This window comes from Aplidium turbinatum, chromosome 1, assembly GCF_918807975.1.
Source record: "Aplidium turbinatum chromosome 1, kaAplTurb1.1, whole genome shotgun sequence".
NCBI classification, from domain to species: Eukaryota; Metazoa; Chordata; class Ascidiacea; order Aplousobranchia; family Polyclinidae; genus Aplidium; species Aplidium turbinatum.
Genome location: NC_137472.1, coordinates 15,084,588 through 15,104,679, shown reverse-complemented (window position 1 = coordinate 15,104,679; position 20,092 = coordinate 15,084,588). Strand labels below are relative to the sequence as shown.

At 34.5% G+C, this 20,092-nt stretch overlaps 1 protein-coding gene across 1 annotated transcript; it reads right to left on the bottom strand.

Moving 5' to 3' along the window:
* Nucleotides 1-4,258: 4,258 nt before the first annotated feature.
* Nucleotides 4,259-11,720, bottom strand: LOC145781462 (uncharacterized). Its single transcript, XM_082593233.1, has 9 exons — nucleotides 11,320-11,720; nucleotides 10,536-10,632; nucleotides 9,661-9,721; nucleotides 8,908-9,040; nucleotides 7,843-7,954; nucleotides 7,075-7,166; nucleotides 6,389-6,481; nucleotides 6,032-6,248; nucleotides 4,259-5,711 (listed from the first exon to the last, which is right to left on the bottom strand). The coding sequence occupies exons 1-9, from the start codon at nucleotides 11,718-11,720 to the stop codon at nucleotides 5,550-5,552; spliced, it is 1,368 nt and encodes a 455-aa protein (XP_082449359.1). The 3' UTR covers nucleotides 4,259-5,549.
* Between the last annotated feature and the right edge of the window lie 8,372 nt (nucleotides 11,721-20,092).

Here is a 20,092-nt window from a genome sequence, read left to right as displayed (position 1 = left end):
TAAAAAATAGCTATTGGCGAAAGATCCTGTTTTACAAAAAAAACCTAACGACTGTATGATGAGACTACCTCCAGGATGCAGTTGGAAAGTCTTACATATTTTACGTTATTATTGCAAAAATTGTGCTCAACATACATATCTAATCTCTGGCAAAACAAGCCAAAAATATGTCTAGATGCAAATGTTGCTTGTTTTACATACTTCTGTAAGTGGAAAAATGACAGGTTTTGTGTATCACACAAACAACTAGCTGCGCGCTTACCGGAATAACTGTATCGCTTCCTCACTCATTTTATTAGGCGTGAATACGTTTGAAATTATTAAACTCATGTTTGAAATCAATAACGTGTTATGTAAGTCATTGTTGATTGGATTGGATTTCAAAAGGACGATTTCTCAGTATTTCGAACAAAAGGCTGTAACAGCTCTGTTCTCCAATTTTATGGCATATTAGAAAAGACTTGGGTTTTGTGGAATGTCGATGATTGTATTTGTGAAGTGGACTTACCAAAACGTGTCGTATTTTATCTAATCAAACTGTAGCAAAAGACGTCGTGCTGTAGAAGCAATTGAAACATTCATGGATTCAACTCATTTCAAAGCTTCAACAACTCGAGCTTTCAGCAAAGCGCAGACGAACTCGTTTTGATGATGTCACTTGTTGTTAATGATTTTCATTAACTTTGTAGTTGCAAAAATCACATTCAGTGGAAAATCATTTCCCCTAGGCACCACCAGTGCACTATAGCCTACAAACTGGACGCTGCCACTGTTCTGCACCTAATACGAACTACAATACCCAGACAGCAAATACATTACTTTAATAGCTTTTAATAATAGAAACTATAATACACTAGTTGAAATAACATCCATATGAAAGTACAATTGTCATGAACAATCACAAGAAACCTGCATATGGTGAATACAAACAAATATTTACTTTACAGTAATAAACGAGTTTTGATGCTTTGTCAGGCAGAAGGTTTGCTGTGGAATTGGATTTAATGGACTTTACAAGGCAAGTTTTCAATGAAATCGTCTTAATATACATATAATAAAATATATTATATACATATAATATATATTAATATATATATTATAAACTAATATATTATATATAATATACAATAATAAAATATACAACAACGTTTCAATAAACAATAAGGGAAAGCCCGCTCACAAACATGTGCACTTTGTATCTGAACTTAAAAAGTGAGCATTCTGATTGGCTCATAAAGAGGTGCGTAGTTTCGTTGGAGCGTTTCAGTGGAGAGTTGAATCTAGGACTTAAAATAATATTATGATTGTATAAAATTTAAAAGTATTGCTTTATATGACACTATAGCCTCTTAGGCCTTTACATGCTACTCTCTGTGTCGGATGCAACGATATTCTAAAGAGCAGTGGTTCGACACCGCTCAAGAGCATGTGGCGATGTCTTCAGCCGGTTATATAAAAAGGCTTAGTTGAAGTGGACACGAAGATTGGCTTCCTTGCTTTCTCTTTCACTTGACATGAATCTTCAATCCTTTCCATGGTTACGTGGGCTGCCTGTTTATCGTATAGACTTAATTAAAAATTATAAGACATTTGGAGATTGTGACTACAAACATCTATCGAATTAAACTATTTTCCAATATTCAAGTAAGGCAAAATGTGATGGGAGGTCGATGGTATTTTTGTTATTTGTGGAGCTATATTTCCTGAAAAGTTGCTGACATTTTAATTTTGACTAACTCTGACTTTTTCAAAACAAACGTGTTTGTTGACTCAGAAGAATAATTTATAGCATGTGTTGTTCTGTGAAGTGCAACTTATAGGTTATTTGAATTTCACAGGTGAATGTGTCTGTTTTTGTTGTTGTTTTTGTGTGTGATATGATTATTCTAACAACCTCACATTGTTAAAAGCATAGTAATACTACGATGTCCACAGTTTTAATGAAAGTATCTTCAGTAGAAATGATATCTAATCTATTGCATTGCAGTAGCTTTGTTGCACAAGCATGAAAACATCCTGCAAGTTGTAACAATTTAAAGTAAAAAAGCTTTTCTTAGAGCTATGGGCTCAAATAAACGTCCGTTTTGAAACATTTAGGAACAAGAAATAAAATATAAATTCTTTTAACTTAAATAATTTTCCCAAACAGATTGTTGAGTCCATTGCGTCCTTTTTAGATTTTTATTATTCTTTATAACCGCTACTTTTGCATTGTCAGAGAAAACAAGTATGAATTGTGAGAAGGCGGAACCGATGATCGAACAACAATGAGTCATTGTCAATAACTGTAAAAATCCCTTCGCTTCGAGTAGCAATCATTGCTCGTAGCATGGGCGCAGTTACCACTTCTAACAAGACAACATTTTGGAAAACCAATTGCCAGTTTATCTGGATTTAAGTTTATCATCTACAAGACTAGATATAGCAAAACAACCAGATCATGATTTAAAATAACCATCTTTGCTTGCAAACAAAAACAAAGTTACACTATTGGTCTTATTGGATGCTTCAATTAAATTTCACCAATATTTGCCAATACTTTTTGTGCCTGCAGTTTAATAAGAAATGTTAGTAGTTTTGCAAAGGGCCTTCACTATTCATGGAAGAGAAAACTGCCAGGGCATGCAAAAGTGGTACCAGTTTTTACAGGTTAAATAGTTTTTGACTTTTTTGTAGTGGCATTTTTAAAATTTAAACAATTTATTCCACAAATGAACATCAGCAAACGAAACAACGATCGCACATCATTGTGCTTTATGGAAAGTTTGCTATTTAGACACCAGCAGCTTAAAGAACTGCTTTGAAGAACAAGATTGATTCTGGTAAAAATAATAATAAGTCTGCAAGTGTTACCCTGCCATTCTTATAATTTACGATTTGCATCACTGAACATCTCGCGTATACGCTATATAATATTGTATACATTAAACATTAAAACTTATTGTAATCAATTTCCGTCACCTAAGTGTCATGTGGACAAAAAAAGGTCTCAAAACTTAAAATTGACTTGTAGTTACAAACGATCTGTTCCATTGCAATTAGGATGCTTCTACGTGTCAAACTCTACGAGCAAGTGAAACCCCTTTTGTTAATGAGCACAGTACCAAACATTTATTGGAAAAGTTTACGTGTTAAAGTTGCGAAAAACCAAGACTTGCTATATTCCATCAAAAAGATGTTTTGCAAAAAATGTGTGCTTCTCATAGATAGAACGATGAATGTGCTTCTTCGTTTAATTTGCAGCACTTACATCACAAATGCAAGGAATGAGACATGAGTCATTGGTCAATGTCTCAATGCACGGAAAAGTTGTACAGTGGTACTTGTCACAGGTTCGTTGAGAGGCTAAATCGAGCCTGGTGTCGATCAGACAATGGAAAAAAAGCTCCTCATATCATAGAAGCCTAAGCAACACGTGTCGTACTAATCAACACGTATCACCGATAAACACTTTTGTTGTTTGTTCAATTACCACATTAACCAATCGTTCAAATCCTGTCTTTCTTCCGGTGCCTGTTGCCACTGCAGCAATAAGTCAATGAGAGCGCACATCTATCAAACAAGCAGTTGGCTACACACCTTCTCAATAAACTCTTCTGCAAAACATGTTTGTCTGGAACGCAACCGGTATCGGTTCCTTCTGAGGTATTTCGAAAACAACCACAAAAACTTTATCTGCCAGTTATTCTGTCTATGTAGATATATAGGCTAACGTAGATCAAGTAAGTATTACTTTTGCCTATCATTAGTTAGATTTATTACCTGGTTTGTTGCACAACAAACTAAAATCTTTACCAAAGCTTTGTTATTTAGATTCTATTAATTTGGCTAAACTTCAAGTTTTTAAAAACTAATTGTTTTTATGTTACGTTGAGTAGGCCTATTTCATTACTGGATTGCTCACGCCCCATTTCTGTAACAGTTTTATGAGACAAAGTAACGTTTTGTTCAGCTATCGCGAATATCAAGAACGACATTAAAGGTTTGAAATAATGAAAAATAAAAATGGAGATTCTTTTTATTGCTCCTCTTGATTCAATGTTTACTTATTACGCATTGAAGTTGCTACTTAAGTTTGAATTTAATTGTTTCAAAACAATTTTGAGTCGTAGGCATACACAGAATGTCATTTGTACTACAATCTAAGAAACCGTGATAATATTTCTTTGGGCTAAAGTTGCAATAACCTATAAAGTAGAACGCTTTTTGTCAAACACCTATTGACGTCAAACATAAGTTTAGAATAAATACGCCCGATAGATAGCAATATGAGTGGAGGCGATACTGCTATTCCGGTAAGCGCCAGTTTGTAGCCTATCTAGGCTTACATCTGAAAAAGCTGATTTTGCAATTTTGCAAACATTGCCACCAGTGAAGCACATTATGGTTATATGAAAGTATGAAACATATTGAAATGCAGCATGGTGTGGTACAGACACCAGACCCCGTGGTTTATACCTCACCAGGTGGCGCGCTCCCATGTTATGGACCTGTATTATTATGGCACAATCGCAATAAAAATATTTTGCTTCCTCTTCTGTAGTTTACCTCTTTCAAGATGTTCAATGAAAACGCGCTTTTGTTGTACGTTTTATAAGCTCTATAAAAGGTTTCTTTCATTGTGAGTAAATAACATTTGCGTATAACAGGCCTGCAAACATAAAATATGAGCTTTTGGGCCTGTGCGGCCCATATACCCTCTCAATTTTCCAAAACGTTTGCTGATGAATGCCATTTCACTGATTGTAAAATTTTAAGAATTGATTTAATCATAAAAATATACTGCGCCATTTTGTTTTCATGACCTGTGAACACAAAATGGCGACTCATGAATGCATTTCAGTAGTTCAAGCTTTGAGCTTTGTGGAAATATGAATTTCAAAGTGCACTAATATAAAAACGCAAAGTATACAATGTATTGTTGTCCAGCAACACACTACCAAAATAAAAATACGAAAAGCTTGAAATCGTTCATAATCTAAATAACTTTCCAACAAACAAATAAGCAACTAGCAGCATATACATCTACTAAATACAATAAATCTTGCACAAAATACCGCTGATTTTCACATTAATGATTTCATGGATAAGTCAGAGCAAAGTTCAGTTAGTCATACAGTAATTTCAAGCATATCATGAACTTTGCTTATTTAAATCCAAAATACGGCTTTTCAAAAAAAAAAACAGCTTTGACTATTTTTAAAGTTGTTAAACCTTCTAATTGTATGCAAAAACCATAGCGTGTGTTATAATGAAATTAACTTAATTCGATTTTTAAATCATAGGTATAGGCCTAGGTATGAAGCAGTTTAGAATTTTTCAGTTTTTTTAAGTTTTTGAAGTCAAATTTTAGGCCAGAATAGGTATAAACAATTATACAATATATTTTTGGTGATAAGTCACATTTTGTGGAAATTAAGTTAAGTACTTTTTAAAATTAGGTCTTCAATTGGTAATTTGTGTCCAGCTAGTCGTAGTTCATTCAAAGTCAATTTGATTGCATAGCTTGCAGCTTGGAATGTTAGTTGCAACAAGCGCATGTGCTACTGTCAGCAACATCGAAATATACCATGCTTCTTTGTAGGATTGTAGATGACTGTGTTTGTCCCAGCAATCCAAAACTCTTTGCACTTTTTCTTCTTGTGGAATAAGCTTCTGGAGCGTTTTTCTGCAGTTATTTTGTACGCTGGGATCATTTCGACGAAATGCTCCTTTGAAGAAAACATAAAAGCAAAAATGAGCTTCTGCACTGCACAATAAACATTTAGACTGATTAGCATATCATATTGGAATCTCAAATCACCTCTAATAACCTACTTCAACTGTTATTTACAAAACAAGGTTTGAAAACTCGAATAGTCAATTTTTGAAGATTACATATTTTTAATTTGATCCAATTCTGAAACAAGAAAATTTTTGCCTTTGTTGATAAAGGCAGTGACGCGCGAAAGCTTTAAAGATCTTTACAAAACAGCGCATTGCAATAAATTCATGTATTGAGTAATTATTTATTATGGTTATATTTATTTACTTGTTTTCGTATCATGCTGTCACAAGAAGTGATGCTATGCTTTACAACAAGCCGGTTAGAAGCTGCCTCCACTTTCTCACTGAGGCATTCTGTGACATCGAATGGAGCCAATGTGCCGTTTCGTATACCGTTTTGGCACACAGGGAGTCCATGGCACTGCTTAAGTAATTCTTTGGAAAGAGGAGATTCGGTGAAGAAATGGTTTGAAACAGTTTCGCTGCAAACAAAAAGTTATTTTAGTTAGTGCCAACCAAAAACAAATTTGTTGTTCATTCGGTTGAAAGTGTATTGTGTCACTGACGGAGCATTACAGCTTTTATGTATTTATTCAGAAGTATATCAAAAAACAAGAGTTACCTTCTCACTGTAATCTCTTGGAATGTAAGAATTTTTCCGCTTTCAGAACAACTTTTGCAAGATGCTTTGCAGTCTCCATAACAAAAATCACAACTGCAAAAAATGAGGAAACGTACTAATTATATATTCAACAATTTTCAAAAACAATAAATTGATTCTATAAAGATTGATTGAATGAGTCTTTATCCTACGACTGAGAAAACTGTTTTGAGAGTTTCATCCTGGCAGTTTTGAATACTTGTAAAAGCTTTGAACAACAGACGCTGGTTCGGTCACCGAAACTGACAGAGTAAATTTCCAATTGTTGAAGAATTGTTGTTTCTAAATTATTTCATCTACTAAGTGCCGCTTAATGGAAAGCAGTTCTTAAAATGAGTTGCTCCAACGGGTACTCTGTTCCCCAATAACCAAACCAGCGTTGTTTCGTCTTGTGATGGTGACTGCAATCGGAAAGAGAACCAGTCTTTTTGAGACTTTTGCGACTTTATGCAAACAAGTTGTTTTTTTTCATAATTTTAATCAATTCGTTTTTGTGTGTGTTTTTCATAGGTTTTGTCATATTTCGAAAAGATGCGACAATAAATTGCATTTAAGAAGTTCAGCCATAACACCAGTATTTTGACTCTAAATTTATGTGGAGTAAAAACGGAGTTAAACATAAAGTAAATACTATGACGTAAGCTCACTTTCTTTCTCCCATTCCTCCACAGCAGGAACACACTGCAGATCGATTGAATGATTCACTTTCCTCTTTGTATTCTCCATTGACAAACTTTGCCTGAAATGAGATAATTAGCATATTAAAAAAATCTTTTAGTTGTTTTTTTAAAAGATTGTCACAAGAGAAAAAAGGCAAAATTGAAATTTATGAATGGGTTGGTTCAAAGCAACTTTAACTGAATTGCAAATGAATCACTTTGACATTGTTCACAAAGCTATGAAATTTGCTAGAAAATATCAAAATAGTTTATAAAAATTTGTATTTTGAAAAATCTTTCAAACTAAACAACAAAAGGAAGCTTACATGTGTAGCGACTTGCATTGGTGTCACACGTGAGATGTTGCAATGGGAAAAGTGTTGGACTCTTGTAATTTGCCTCTACGTGACTGTGAGTTCATACCATTACACAAACATTTGTGTTCATGTTTAGGATGTGTGTTTTAATGTCCCTAATTAGGACATTGGTGCTTTTTCACAGATTTCAAATTCCGTAGAAGCAAAAGCAAAACTTTGTCATGTCTGTGTAAATGTTTGATAATTTCACAATTGATCAGTTGAGATTTTTTAGGCTTACTTGTGCTTTTATAAGGATTTAATTTTTTTAGTTCAAATTTTTCTCCAATAATTGATAAACCTATTTGGGTGTGGTGCCCTGATTTGTGTGAAAATAATTTGCTATTCAAATATAGGCTAATCTGCAATAATTATTTCTACAATTTAAATTTTGACTTACCACTGTTCTTCTGTCCGTTTGTGTAACACGCCCAATCCCATGACAACTGTAGCAGTGGTGCCTTCCTTTGCCAGAACATCGGCTGCACTTTGTTTCCCCTCTTCCTGAGCATCTAAAAAACCACAATCTTGAAAGCGCTTATTACACTTGCATGCATTATTTTTTTCTATGTTACCATTTGACAAAGCTGAAAAAGGAAGAAAATTTTATTTATAAGTTGATTGTCAATCAGACTTGAAAATATTGGAATTTCCGAAGTCAGTTGTTAAAATGGGAGACATTGATTGAAGAAATCTTTATCTTCGGACTGAGAAAGCTTCTTGGATGTTCTTGGCAGTTTCGCATGCCCTACATGCAAAGCGTTTAAATCACCGACGCAAAGCCTCAGTCACCGAGTTTGACAGAGTGGAGTTCTTGATTATTGAAGTGTTGTTGTCTCAGAATTAATCCGTCCACTAAGTGCGACTGAATGGAGAACTGACTTCGATATGCGTTGCTCCAGCGCACATCTCGTGAGTCGAACCAGCGCCAATTGATCTTGTAGTTTATAATCGGGCGCTTGACCAACTCAGCTATCGAGGTGAAGTGAAGTAGAACTAAGGAAATTGAATTGAAAAAGCTAAAATCGTCAAATATTTTGGCAAAGTTGTTCATTTTTACAAGTAGAAAATGATAATTGACTTGCTTTTATGGATGTAGATATTGTAAATCTAAATACCAATGGCACACTACGACAAAGTCTCAAGAAAAAGCAAGCACAACAAAATAAAGCTCTCCAGACGTTATTAAAACTCCATATTTTATACACCAAATGCAGTAGGCCTCTTGAAATTTAGAAAAGTTCCATTTTTAATTAACTTGTCTCGAAGGGTTTCAATAGCTTTTCGCACGTCCTAGAAACAAGACGATATGCATACTATATAACTCAGCCGAAGACATAGTGACTTCATATCCCGTGGCTCACTATATCCCCGAACTCAGCTAACAAACTTAAATCTCTTTGCAACGCCTTCCATGACAAATGGTTAATCTCACACCTTCTTCTTACACGAATATTTAGCTTACGTTGTGCAGGTAACAGCTTTCTCCGTTCCAAGAACTCGATATGTTTTCGATTTTCCCTTTTTGGGCACGGAAACTTGCAAGCCCCATTTTGACCTCAATGGGCGTCCATTCTTTGTATCATCAACCTCTCCACCTAGTGATGAATAAAAGTACAATAAAGTGATGCAGAGACTTCACAAATATTTTTTATTTCAATGTTTTATAAATTCAAAGGAGGTAATGTTGGAAGTATTTTTGCATTACTAAACAGACACACTGCATGAATGGGGGGCAAGTTTTTATGACATATTTGTAGCTTGGTAAGCTACAAAATGATCGTAAAGTTACAACTCCCTTGTCATCGTAAAAACGATAAACATCTCTCTTGAGGTTTATTTGTTTGATGCTGAACGTTCATATTCTACACAACCTTTTTTACTGAGAATCGTTATTTTGATTTATCTTGTTTCACGATAATTCTAAAGACTTGTAACACTCAACGAATAATTTAACACTCAACAAACGAGAGAATAATTCAAAGACAGGCAAAATAAGTCAAAGTTAATTCATGTATGTGATTGCACTGCAGTAGTATAACCTAAAGTGATGCTAAAAGCCACGCAATTTATACAGAGAAAAGAACGCAAGAATGTAATTGAGGTGAAAAGTACAAAGCGTTGGATTGGTAGGAACGCTGTTTGAGTAATCAAATCAGGCGTTTGTACCCTATAGACAAAAATGTTACATTAACTAACGTAAGACCAGAACACTTACCTTTGAAGGGTTCCTCTCCGATTGTTTCTTCTCTAAGTTCTTGCAATGTTTCGATTTCATACTGTAAAAATAACGCAAATAAATACTTAGTTTTCTACAGTAGCCTAAATATTGATGGAATGATAAAGCTTTGGTAGAGAGTTTGATTTGTTAAACCATAGAAAAATAAAACAAAGTACTTTGTTTTATTTCTCTATGGAGCCTAAATATTGATTACAAAGAAACAAATCGGGAGGTGCTCTTGTTTACACAAAATATCGTCAGTGTTTGCTTCTCAAGCAGCACCCACGTCAAATTAAACACTTATGAACTTCTGTGATGAAGAAAATCAGTTGCTTTAGAAATAATTCAAATTGAATTTAAGCAAATGACTACTTTAAAATCTGTCCAATTGAAAACGCTGATGTAGCGGAATAATGGCTAACCCTATGAACTTTATCCATCAAAAAAGTCCTTGTAATGGCTGCAGGCCCTACCACTGAAAAACTTATCTTGTGCCACTAATGTTTCAAAAACGAAGTAACGGCTATAGGATTCGATTAGGGGTTACATACACCAACAGCGTATTTTGTAAGCGGCCGGTTATGATAATAGGGTATTTAGTTAATCGATGGCACAGTTGCGCAAACCTCATGTGTGGATTAATAGCAATTTTAAGCGGATTAAGGTTAGCGCTTGAGTAAAAGTGTTGGTGCATCCGTCCCTCAAACGCTTGAATGACAAGATTTCCAACTCAATTATATCAGCAAAATCTATAGAGTAGCTATATCTGGTGTAGCCTTATCACGGTTACAATACTCGATCATTAAGCAACTTGGCAAAGATGTTTAAAATGGTTGTATTTGGTAATGGGGGTTTTAACAAAGGTTGCTTACATGCCAAATGGGTAAAGGCATTGTGCTCAACCATTTGTATCTTTTTTCAACCTCCCTGGTAATTTTCATGGCGTCGTCTTCGCAAAGCATTGGCATTCTGGTAGAAGTAAAAAATCGATTAAAATTAATGATGAATGCAGTGCAGTGAGTTTCTATGAAATTGTTACATTTGTTCAAAAAATACTTCTTAATTGTTTGATTACTTATACTGACCTACTTACGACGGAAAAAGTAGGTCTTTCACACAATCAACATTTAAAATAAATAAATAAAAATTTGCTAAATGCTTTCCTTCATTGTTAATAAAGTACAGTACTGCATACTATAACTCAACAACACCAATGTTTAAATGTCTTTTTGATTAATTATTCTATGAAACTACTGCATGTACATTACTTCAGGATATGCAATTTCACTTTTAAATCGGTGCGTAGGCCTAGACTTATTTAATTTGCGAAACTCCTTGCTTAATAGCTTTTTTTAGGATAATATTGAAAAAGTTGATTTGTTTATTTGTATCTCTTTCAAATACTTGACCCCTTGTGTTGCGTAATCTTTGAGTTATCATTTTGTGTGAGCAAGTTAAGCAGTTTCTCAAAAGTTTAGATTAGACCTTATTTTTGCTGTGATTCTGTATGATTCTTTAGTATTTATTTTACAACATTTCTTTTATAGGCTAAAAAAGGGCTGTATGAATATAGCCGAAAACTTTCGATTATTGTGTTTTGTTTTTATGATGTTGAATGTAGTGTTGTTGCTTAGCTATGTCTGTGACTTTACTTACAGCATGTTTCTAGGAAACGTATCATCTTGATCTGATGATCCGTAACTAGACGTGGAAGCTTGGTCATGAATTCTAGGACGCCAGTATCGGATGCCATCATCTGTGCAAACTGGAAACCATTCTTGGTGTTGGTTGTTTATTTGCAACTCTGAACAGTAACTTTGATCCTGCAGTGAGCTTGTGCTGTCTTCAACAAATGAATTTCTCGAGCTGTTGTTATCTTCATATTCGTAATTCTGTTCCCGATGACTCTGTCTTCTTTGTTGTTGTTTTGGTTGAGGATGAGGGTGTGATCTGCACGATGATACATTGTCCTCCAAGGAATAAGGTGGTGGCGGCTCACGCCATGTAAAAGAAGAGTTTACTCTTCTCAATGAGGAGGAGAAGGATTTCTTTGACATTTCAATCTACACTTTTTCAAACTAATTCAACGATATTACAATAAAATCTATTGGTGAAAATAATTCATGTTTTAATGTTCCTTACTGCGTATCACATACTGCACATAGCGCTTTCAAGATAAGAAATTAAATTACACTCAACTCAATGTAGTTTTATTAGAAACTGGTCTTATGTAATTCAACTAGCAACCCTACCTCAATGGTTAATTAACAAATAGACTTCCTTATTAATTTCTTGTCATTCCTGACACAAATAAAAAAAAATGTCTTTGAATATTATTTTTTGAGTGGCCATTGTTGCAAACATTTTGTTTCACGCATAGAAATAAATACCATTTCAAATTCTAAAGCTGAATCCTCAGTGATCTACTTAATATTTGCACGGTAAAAGTGTAGAGCCAATTTTCTGAATTTCTTTTCATAAGATCTAAAATGCAAGTTGAGTTTACAACATCTTGCTGTGGGAAATTTTGTATTTCCATGGCTGCAAGAAAGCTTGTTGCTTCGTTAACGAATTGGCCTCATACAAATTCCAACCTTTGCAGATTCAGTCTGTTGTAGCACGTACCCCACAAATTATTGTTGATTTATTTTTGTGATGCTGTTTATTTATATTTTCTTCTTCAATGAATTATATTTGCCAACCAAAGATATTGATTTTTTATTATTCGCTTTACAAACGCTCGTCTATTCAACCGTCAGCGTTACAAGCCTCGATAATATATTCCGCTAAATAATTCATGAAAATTTATTTGTTCTGTTCTATTCACAGTATGCCGAATGTCAAGACAGACAATCGTATTAACGTTCCAGCCAATGCTGATGCGCTGTAAGTTCAAATACAAAAAACAAATTGTCCATTGTTGATTTCATTTTTCGCGCTTCAAATTCTAGCCAATTCTTAGGCTGCTGGTGCTAGTTGTGTGATAAAATATCTGTGGCATGAAATTATGAATCTACGGTTCATACTAAATCAGAAAAAAGTAACATGCGCATGAATGAAATAAATTTTATTTAAAAATTTTGTTGTTCTAGTATTCATTTTTCTCAAAATCTTTATTCCTTGAGGTTTTTCGGCAAAGGTTCCTTAACGGCCCTAAATTTGTTTGTAAACATATCACTTTTCAACCATGTAAGCTGCACCGTTGAGTTGCATATTCAAGTGCATAACAAACTAGGTATTACTTATTTACATATTTATTGTTGCTTTAGTATAACCCAACCAAACCATTACAACTTTTCTATAATAATTTTGTGAAACAAAATTGTAACTAACGTTGCTAAGCCTGAGTCTGGTGACTGGTTCAAGCATTTGCTTACACAAACCACAAAGTGCAAAGCAGTCTAGGTTGAAATAAATAGAATTGCTTCTTATAGTCTTCGTATAATATACGTTACTCGTATTTTTTTCCATTTTGTTTCGATAGCTCAGTTTTTTATCTGTGTTGTTCTGAACTAGATGAAAGAATAGAAAGACGCGCTTATTATACTCAAGTCGCTTTTTTCGTTAGTTCCTCTTCCTCGTTTTCTTTGGTGTAGTTTGCATAACAACAACCAAACAATTTCCAGCAATATTGGCTATACTGATGACATAGCGACATCCCCGGACGGTCTACAAATACTACAGGAATTAACAAAACTGCAGACATCAGCGCAAAATATGGAATCCGAATTAATAACAATAAAAGCAAAATGTATGACTATCTCCAAACAAAGTCCTGAACCCCACTTTGCACTTCACCAGGGAGGCAGAACAATTGAACAAGTGTCTTCTTTTAACTATAATCTTGACTGTCTCTTAACAGCGGACGCACGACGTAAGAAAGAGATGTGAAGAAGAAGAATAGGCCTAGCTAAAGACGCTTTTAATAGATTACGACCTGTTCTATTGGATCGCAAGCTCTCTACTCCTCTGAAAGTGCGACTTCTCAAAGTGTTGGTGTGGTCTGTTCTCCAGTATGGTTGTGAAACATGGACCTACAACTGAGAAACTAGGCGTAACATTGAAGCAGCTGAAATGTGGTTTTACAGAAGAATGTTCCGGATTTCATATACTGATCACATCACAAATGCAGAAGTTTTAAACCAGGTACATCAAGATAAGAAACTATTGAACAACATAACTCATAGGCAACTCAAATCTCTCGGTCACATCATCAGAAAAGAAGAATTCAAAAATCTTTGTCTAAGCGGCTTCTCGGGAGACGTGCTTGTGGCAGAAAACGAACAACATTTGTATCTAATTTTCAACGAAATACATCAATCAGTCAACCGAAAACACTTTGGGACACTGCACGACAAAGGGAACATTGGAAAAATTTATGAACTGAGCATCTAGTTCATCAAATACCGCATGGGCGATATTACTATAGTAGTAGTAACCGTGGGGAACATTCGAGTAGGATTTGTTTAAAAGCAATATTTCAACTGATAGGTTTTAGGAGCACTTTGGAAAAATGCGCCTAGTTTTGAAGCATAGCTTATCGAGGTTGAGTGTCTTTGCTTCTTTGAATGTTATTTGATAACATGATTGGTTGGTTATGATACTTTATCCTCGGACTGAAACGGAAAAGCCTTTATATGTCATCCCTGGTAGTTTGCATACTTGTAGAGGTTTTTGACGCAGGGCCGATTACCGAGATTGAAAGAGTAAAATTTCCTGATTGTTGAAGTTCTGTTGCCGGGGAATTGTTCCATCTATTAGGTGCCGCTGAATGGAGAGCAGTCCTTAGAGCAGTCCATTGCTCAAGCGCATACCCCGAGAGTCGAACCGGCGCCGCTTGAACTTGTAACTTTTCTGTTCACGAAGTCACGCGCCAACCAACTGAGCTATCGGGGCGGAAACTGTTTTCGTGAAGTTCACTTCTAACATTAACTGATTGTCCAACATCCAATGGCTGACTTCTAGCATCCAACACTTATAACATCCAATGTCTTTTTAAAAATTTAACAACTTAAAAATTAAAAATGGCCCAATTCCAAAACTTAAATTTCCGAATTAAACTGTGAAAAGTGCACAAGAAAATAAAAAGCTTATTAAATCTACAAAATCTGGATCTAAATCTGACACAATTTTTTTAACAAAGTAATATAAACATGGTTTTATGTTTTGGGGCGTTGAAAAGATAATTTGGGCCTGGTACCAACTAAATCTTTTCCGTCCCAAATCAAAACACATCGAATACAAATGCACTGTATTCAAAGAATAGAGAATGGTTTCAAGTTTTTAGGCCCCAGGTTACGAGGCCTAAAAATGCTAAATAGGCCTCAGGTTACGGGTCAGGTTATCTAGATCATCTGAACCAATTTTTAGCAAAGTTTAATATAAACATGGCTCTCTCTTTTGGGTCGTTGAAAAGATACTGGGAGGCTGGTATCAAATAACATTTTCCGGTCCTAAATCAAGGCACATCAAAACAATGCACTGTATCCAAAGGATAGATGGTATTTTATTCAAGTTTTTAGGGCCCTTAGAATAATTACGGGCCCCTAAAATTATCCCGGGCCCGTGTCCAAAAGTACCCCTGGACCTTCCTGTCAACGCTACTGTCTATCTTTCTGAAAGCCCTGCACGACTTATTTTCTTCTTGTCTTGCCTGAAGCAAGCATTGACTACATCATGTGAATATTTACTGTAATCTGAGATTCCTTTTGTGCGAATTATATTGTTTCTAAGCATACTTTGTCCTGAGTTGTTTTAGAAACTTTTTATCTGATTTCCAACTTGTAACTACGGAAGAAATCTCTAAATTTATTTTGGATTTTAAAAACTTTTGCAAGAACAATTCTTTCGTTTTTAAACTTTAATTTTCACGTCAAACTCTTAAATCGCAAAGGTTCAACAACACAAACGTGAACTTGTTGTTATAGAAACATCATTGTGTTTTCAGCCTTTGGAAAAGTACAATAGCTCAATTCCATTAACAATGATGATGCTACAATAACAATATTCAATACTTTGTGTGCCTAACATTCCAAAGAGTATGAAGTGCGCTAGTGCTGCATAAAACAGATTATTCTTTGAAAATCGTTTCTTTAACGTTGTAAAACAACTCTACAAACAATATGATTCTGATTTAAACGCCGTTTTAAAATGAATAAAAACACAAATGTTACTGAACTGCACTTTAAATCACCTTTCATTGTAAGTCTACTGTGACCTGGACCTGCATTATACTGGACCCCATCTTAATTCTTTAACATATTAAGTTATGTAAAACTTATTTAGCCGGTATCAGTGTAAAGAGAGGTTGTTAGTTTCCAGGCTTTTACCAGCAAGATTAGTTGCTCGGTAATTAACACAAAGTAAAATAAAAGAAGGTCAAATGTTCAAATAATGTTGAAAGATATCGAATCACTGAAACGGTTGGTTATTATTGCTTTTTTGTAACTAACAAACAACAAAATATCACCTTGGTTCTTGTATTTGTTTTCAATGCTCAATCTATGTAAATAAAAAGAAATTTTGTATATTTTTAACAAATATCTTTTTGAAAGCTTGACATGTTTTCAATGTTTTGCAATATTCTTGCTACTGCAATGGAAAGGTAAAAGTTCTTTTAAATGCCTCAACTTGATGGAAAAACTGCGCAAGTTATTTGCGCAAGCCCACTGACGATTAGCTTCTTAAAACCTCAACTTTTGCTTTGTACTCGTATATTTTCTTATACAATTTTTGCTTTGTAGAATTTTTGATGCTTCGGGAAAAAACGTGGCTTCTTTAAAGCAAAATGGAGATAGAGTGTCTCTCTAATTTGTTTATCTAGATCCGCTAATGTATGACGGATTGAAGTCTTTGGTAAGTCAAGAATCCCGAGCAATTGTATTGTGAAAAAAGAAGGTGAAAGTTTGATTTAACTTCGTCAAGTTTATTGAAAGATTGCGCAAGTTATAAAAAAATATCTAGAAACGGATTTCAAGGTTATTAGTTATAAAAAAGGTTATATAAGGTATAGGTTATAGGTTATAAAAGGTTTGCGCAAGTTATAAAAAAATGTTTAGATGGGAAAGTCAACGCTTTGTTTGCTTAAACAAATCGTTTAAAGTTTTAAAGTTAAAGTGGTGAAATACTGTAGCATAAGCAGTGAATGAATTTCTGGAATATCATAGAATGCGTCAAAAAGCTTTTCCCTGCGTCTGATATAAATCATTGGATAAGTTTTATAAATCTCATAATATTCAAATTATTGTTTTTACTACCGTTTTAAGTACTGTAGAATAGAAAACCCTTTTATGAAAATAAACCTTTTACCCATCATGTTGTTGCTAAACTTCGATATTTACTCAGGTATCCAAGTTGGTTAACTTTTGGTATTTCAGCTTGTTCCGTTGTTTTTTTAAAATATTCAAGGTGAAATAAGTTTTCTTTCAGTTACTTTTTTGAATTATGCATCTGGAGTATCAAACGCTAGGTCTCTTCTTAGCAGCAAACAAGATTGTCATATTGGCGGTTTTAATGCCAAATTTGATAAATTTGAGCGTTTTTTTTAATTCGTTTGGCAGGCTACTTTAACTTTGGCATTTTGATATATTTTTGGTGTTTTTTTAATTTGTTTTTAGCGTTATAAATGATTTAAAACAATCTTTTTTATCAATGTGCAGTAGCTTATTTACAAAACATCAGATTTGAAACGGCAACGTTTTCCGAATCTTAATGATGCTTTTCATAATATTGCATTTTGAATTGATTTTGTCAGCAGCCAGATTACTACCATAGTCTAACGCTAAGATGTTGCAATCGTGCCATATTTTAACCTTGAAATCTATAAAAAAAAAAAGTCAAACTTCTAAAAGTTTGGCTTTCAGTCCAGATGCTATTATAAAGACGTTCACAACAGTTGGTTTGAATGTTTAACCTACAACACTTTAAAAAGCCGAGTGTGCTGGAATCACTTTTTGGAAGAGCTAGAGTCAGATAAAGTTACGAAACGTTGCTTTATTGTAAGTCATATGCATTGAACTGTTGGTCCTTACCCCAGTGTCCCTTCCTCCCGTGTGCAGTGCGCACGTAGAGAATCTGTTCATTTTGGCTGTGAATGTACAAATTACGGTATATAGTATGCAAGCAGAAATTTACTTACTGCGGTCATGACATTCATTATGTACCCAGCGTTTACTACAGCGATGATTGTGTGTTGGCAGAATGAGGTTTTTCTGACATACAAACAGCTAGCTGTGCGCTTACTGGAATAGCTGTATAGCTTCCGAACTCTGTTTATTGGGCATGAATACATTTGAAATTATTAAACTCATGTTTGAAATCAATAACGTGTTGAATGATGTAGGTAATTGTGGAATCAACAGCGCCTCAAAACGACGATATCTCGCTATCTCGAACAATAGGTTGTAACAGCTGTTTCAAACTTTTATGGCATAATAAAAAGACTTTTTTTTTCTGCGTCCAATATAAATCTTTTAATAATTTTATAACTCACAATATATTCGAATTATAGTTTTCATTACCGTTTTAAGAATAAATGCGACCATTAAAACCAATAATGTTTTTTTTGTTTCGACCAAAGACGTCAAATTTATACGCTAAAGCATGGCCACGGCTAAAGCCATTCCATCCAACAATGGGGAGTGCCACCTTCCTTGCAAATGCAACCTTGAGGAACAGAATGCAAACCATTTCATTCACAACACAAATATCAACACTCAAGGATAGTAAATGGGTAGACTTAGTGTAAATGTTTAACAAAAGATGACTGAGCTACTCTTGTTACATTTTTTCGAGTGTTTTGTTTATTGACAATTTAAACATTACAATGTATACTAAGAAACCCTTTTATGAAAATAAACTTTTCACCCACCATACTTATGTTATTTTTAAACTTCGATGTTTATTCACCAGTTACCTAGCAAGTTGGTTAACTTTTGGTATTTATTGGTATTGTATTGGTATATGTATTGGTATTAACTTATTAACTTGTTTCGTTTTTATTTTTTTATTTTTAAGGTAATGTAAGTTTTCTTTCAGTTGCTTTTTTGAATTATGCATCTGGAGTATCAAACGCTAGGTCTCTTCTTAGCAGCAAACAAGATTGCCATATTGGTGGATTTAATGCCAAGTTTAAGCGTTTTTTTAATGTGTTTGGCAGGCTATTTTAACTTTGGCATTTTCTATAATTTTGGCGTTTCTTTAAATTTTTCTCAGCATTGCAACAGTTTAAAAAACTCTGTCTTATCAATATGCACTGTGCAGTAGCTTATTTACAAAACATCAGATTTAAAAAGGCAACGTTTTCCGAATCATCATGATGCTTTTCGTAATATAGCATTTGGCTTGATTTTGTCAACAGCATGATTACTACTATAGCCTGAGGTGTTGCGATCGTGCCATATTTTTACCTGAGAATCTATAAAAAAAAGGTCAAATTTCTAAACGTTGGCATTAAATCCGCCGATATGGCAATCCTGTTGCTGCCAAGATGAGGCCTACCTTTGGTTTTCAGTGCAGATGCTATCATAGCGACGTCCACCGCAGTTGGTTTGAATGTTTAATCTACAACAATTCAGAATGCCGAGGGTGCTGGAATCACATTTTAGGAGAGCTAGGTCAGATAACGTTACGAAACGTTGCCTTATTGTAAGTCATGTGCATTGAACGTTTGTTCCCTACCCCAATGCCCCTTCCTCTCTTGTGCAGCTCGCACCATTGCTCTCAAGCACTTTTACTTCTTTGATCAATTAATTGTCCTGACAATTGCCACATTAGTAACTGATGCTGTGTTTGGCAGGTAAAGTGCATCGTAGACTGAACTAATTAAAAGTTATTTATCTGCAATTGTTAATACAACTTTTTCTGATATCAACATTAGTAAACTTAACTTATTAGAATAAATTAAAAACCTTTAAAAAATCAAATTTAAAATGTCAAAGATAGAAATTAAATGAAACCAAATCATGTGCGAAGCTTATGTATAGCATAATATTTGAAACGAGATTGTATTAAAGTATAACACCGAAATGTTCCTCTTTTCTAATTATATAATATTAGCTTTGACATGAGGTCGGAATTGGGTTAATCTTGGTCTGATCATCTGATGTCAAATGTAGTGTGGAAGACCGGAAGCTTCATGGGATTGGTAACTGGTTGTTAGACAGAATACTTGGTGCTCATAAGCCTCAAGACGTAGACGTTTAGATCTATTAAATGCGATTGTAATGGTAGAAATGATATAAGTATGATATATATTTTACCTACGGTTACATGCAAACAAAAATTTACTTACTGCTGTCATGACGTCATTGTGTATCCAACGTTTACTACAGCGATGTTGTGTGTTAGCAGAATGAGGTTTTGTCTATCACACAAACAACTAGCTGCGCGCTTACTGGAATAACTGCATCGCTTCCTCACTCATTTTATT

Coding starts and splice junctions, on each gene's coding strand:
- LOC145781462 (XM_082593233.1), bottom strand. CDS start 11,720: ATGTCAAAGAAATCCTTCTCCTCCTCATTGAGAAGAGTAAACTCTTCT. Junction 9,722..10,535: donor TGCCTTTACCCATTTGGCAT/GTAAGCAACCTT, acceptor TTATTTTTACAG/TATGAAATCGAAACATTGCA. Junction 9,041..9,660: donor CGGAGAGGAACCCTTCAAAG/GTAAGTGTTCTG, acceptor ATTCATCACTAG/GTGGAGAGGTTGATGATACA.